The sequence below is a fragment of the Gracilinanus agilis genome, chromosome 2, assembly GCF_016433145.1.
Source record: "Gracilinanus agilis isolate LMUSP501 chromosome 2, AgileGrace, whole genome shotgun sequence".
NCBI lineage: Eukaryota > Metazoa > Chordata > Mammalia > Didelphimorphia > Didelphidae > Gracilinanus > Gracilinanus agilis.
Genome location: NC_058131.1, coordinates 35,872,206 through 35,875,965, shown reverse-complemented (window position 1 = coordinate 35,875,965; position 3,760 = coordinate 35,872,206). Strand labels below are relative to the sequence as shown.

General features: G+C 44.0%; 1 gene segment (V, D, J or C); it reads right to left on the bottom strand.

Moving 5' to 3' along the window:
- Positions 1 to 2,843: 2,843 nt before the first annotated feature.
- On the bottom strand, positions 2,844 to 3,457 carry LOC123233158. The segment is given in 2 exon segments: positions 2,844 to 3,151; positions 3,382 to 3,457. Coding segments are annotated over 2 exon segments (354 nt in total).
- Between the last annotated feature and the right edge of the window lie 303 nt (positions 3,458 to 3,760).

Sequence of the window (3,760 nt, the reverse complement as noted above, 5' to 3'; positions counted from 1 at the left end):
GGTTTGAGTAGTGGACTGGGAAAAAAAGAGAGAGAGGCAATGGCAAGAGCAAGGAGGCTGGGTAGGATTAAATGGTGAAGGAGTATGAGGAGATGGATCAAGGATGGTGGTGGGAGGGATGGGTTGAGTAGGGGGAGCAGAATTGCATAAGGTAGGATGGGACAGAGACTGAGCTGGCTCTGATAATAAGGGGTGTGGAGAGATAAATCTCTCTTCTTACTCTGGGGGGTTTTCAAGTATTTCTCAAAGCTTTTTATATAAGAATTGAGCTCTCCCAAACTCTTATCCATCTTCTTCTCAGTATTTTCCAGTTGGCTTTCAAGGTGAGCTTTAGTTCAGCAACTGGTTGAGTGGTAGGAGGGATCAGTTAGATTGGACAGGAAATGTGTCAGACAGGATGGGAAATGCATCCTAAAGGAAGAGGCTGAGATGAATCTCTCATATGAATCTTGAGGTTATTCAGAATATTTGTCAGTTTTTTTCCTTAAAGAGGGATAAACTGCAATGTATCCTACTATTATGAGTATACCCAGGAACAGTGCTAAATAAAGCCATTATGAAATGTTCTCTGGGATCATGAGTCATTGTAGATAAACAAGAAACAACATTTTCCCCAATTTGGGCTATGTTTGCTGTTAAAATCATAATTATTCCCCTATTTAATATTTTTTAATCTAATTATTAGAATTGCTTGCAATTCTACTTTTTACCAGTAGATGGTGCTACCCTAGTATGTAATGGCTAGGTGTTAGAGTCAGGGTAGGGTCTTTTAGGGACTTCAGATAAAGAAATTGTTGTAAGTACAGGCATACCATAATCAATTAGCTTTTGAGTGAAGGGCAGGTGAAAAGCCTTAGCCTGAGACTAAATTTAGGAGAGACAACAGGAGAAAGCAAAAGCTTTCTATTTTGAGCAAAATTAAACATACTTTCTTGTGGGTAAAGCTCTCAGAGTACAACCTGAATTTTATCTAAGTGGTTTGGGAGAGTTTTCTACTCTCTCCTCCCCATTAGCAGTAAAAAAAAAACCAGGACCACATGCTTTCACCATGTGCGCACAAAGCCACTTCTCTTACTTGGCCTGGGGCAAAAGGACTCTAAGTGGTTTTGAAAAGGGGTCTCCCTAGTAGAGACATATGGGTTTTGGAAAGGTCTTAATAAAAGGAAATTCTGGGCTGTGAGATGGAAACTTGTGAGGACAGGGTTGCTTCTTTCCTGAGGCAAGGAGGAGTGGGCCCTGGCTAATTGTTGCCTAAGGAAGAAAAAAACAGCTAGCTTACCCAGCAGCAGCCTATAAGGTAATTTCAGCTGTTTTCAGTATAAGGGGGAGAGAAAGCAAAACATTTAGGACTTACCCTTCTTCACAGCAAATAGGTCAATAGCAGTAGATTGTAACTCCAGAATTAGCTACTAAAAGCTAACTGAGGGATAGTATAGAGATAGTAAAAGGTGAAGGAAATTATTAGATTGAGGGTGGTTATCAAACCTTTGTGGGTCACCAATTAATGTAAGAAATTAAATTTAGGTTTTATGTTAAATATGAGAATTCTATAGTAATATTGTGGTCACCAATCTAAAGACTGGTATTAATGTTAATATTAATTTTTAATATTAATAATGTATTAATATTTATATTAACCTATAACATTATAATATCATATATTACATGTTATATATTAAGTAGGTCATATCTGATTAATATATACATATATAACATATATATGTACTTTTGTTTAAATACCTCTTATATTGGAGTGCAACTACATGGTACAGTAGATAGAATGCCTAGCCTCAAGTCAGAAAAACTCATCTTCCTGAGTTCCAATCTGGCCTCAGACACTTAATAGCAGTTTGCCCTTAGGTGAGTCATTTAACACTGTTTCACTCAGTTGCTCACCTGTCAAATGATCTGGAGAAGAAAATAGCAAACCTTTCTAGTATCTTTGCCAAGAAAATCCCACCTGGGGTCACCAAGAGTGAGAGAAAACTGAACATGATGGAGATCTTCAGTGTTTTGTAAGGCTGGCATTACTACTTTTTAGATTGCCCTAATTATTAGGAAACTGAATCTGTCCTTTGGCACTTGCATTCATCATTCTTAGTTTTCCACTGGAGACCAAGCAGAACCAGTCAGTGTCTCTTCCACAGGACCATCTTTCAGATCTCTGAAGATCTCTACCCGATCTTCCCTTCTAAAAATTATATGGCCTTAATTTTTTCAATCATTCTTCACATGGACATTAAAATCAAGGCTCTTCATCATTCTGGCTGCCTTCCACTGCATATGTTTGAACAAAGTAGAACAGAAATATTATTATATATCTAGGGACAAGGGAAGAATAATTTGGGGTTCTCTGGAGTCTGTTACAAACACTTTGTGTCCTTTCTCAGGGGATGGTCAGGAAGATCTCACTAAGGATCCTCTCCTGGCCCTGCCAGGCAGTACAGACTATAGGAAGAGCTTCAGAGGGGTCAGGCCAGCCCCTTCCCAGGAGCCCTTCCAGGACTTTCCCTTAATGAACTCTGAGGAGCCTCCTCTGAGCAGCCCCCAGCAAGGGGCAGAGAGAAGGCAGAGCAGGCAGGAAGGGACCAGCTTCTCTGAGGTGTGTGAGAGGAGATTCTGAGGCTGCTGGAGAGAGGCTGGAGGGAAGGTTCTCCTCTTCTCTCTTTGCCCTCTCCAATGCCTTGTCAGAGGAGACGTCCTGGGCTCTGTGGCCCCCCAGCTGGGCTCTCAGCCCTCCCCTGGGCTCCCTGATGACTCTGAGTCAGATGCTGTGCAGGAAGCAGCTGCTGCCCTGAGTTGAAGGACTCAACAACCTGGGGAGGTTTTTGTTCAGTCCTTTATCACTGTGGGAGAGGGAACTCATCATACTGCAGACAGTAATAATGTCCAACATCTTCAGCCTCCACACTGCTGATTGTGAGAGTAAAATCTGTCCCAGACCCACTGCCACTGAAGCGGGCAGGGACCCCAGATGCTAGATTGGTAGCAGCATAGATAAGAGGTTTGGGAGGTTTTCCTGGAGGCTGCTGGTACCAGGCTAACCAGTTGCTAATGCCCTGACTGGCCCTGCAGCTGATGGTGACTTTCTCTCCCAGAGCCACAGACAGGGAGGCTGGAGTCTGGGTCATCACAATGGCTGTCCTGGACTCTGGCATGGAAAGAAGAAAAGAGAAAAAGTAGATTCAGGTAAAGAAGCCCATCCAGGTGCCAGGAATTCCCCAGTGAATTCCCTCCTCTCAGACCATCTCTTTTGTGCCTGAGTCTGACACATCATCCCCATTGGCTGTAGAGAACTTCTCCTTCTGCCTCCTCAGATGGTTTCTAGTTCTGGAACCTCCTGGAGAACCTCCCCCCGGGTTAGCCTGTGGCTGGTCTTACCCTGAGCCCAGAGCAGCAGGAGGCAGAGGAGCTGGGATGGGGACATCCTTGTGTCCTTTGTAGAGCTGCAGGCAGAGAGCTCTGAGCCCAGAATGAGACAGACAGGGATAGAGATGCATTTATATGTCAGGACAGCCTTGTGCAGGGGGCTGAGATCTCCCCATGCAAAACAGACCCAGAACCACCTCCAGCCTCTCAGCTTCATCTCCAGAGCCCAGATGAAGGTCAGACTCTCTACTGGGTTCAGCAGAGCGTGTTATCTCAGGCTTCAATGGTCTCTCTGGTTCCGTCTCTGCCCAGGACAGCTGCAGGGTCACAGGAAAGGCCAGGCCAGATGGCTGGTTGTAGCTAAAACAAGGGAGGATTTTCTTTCTGTCTT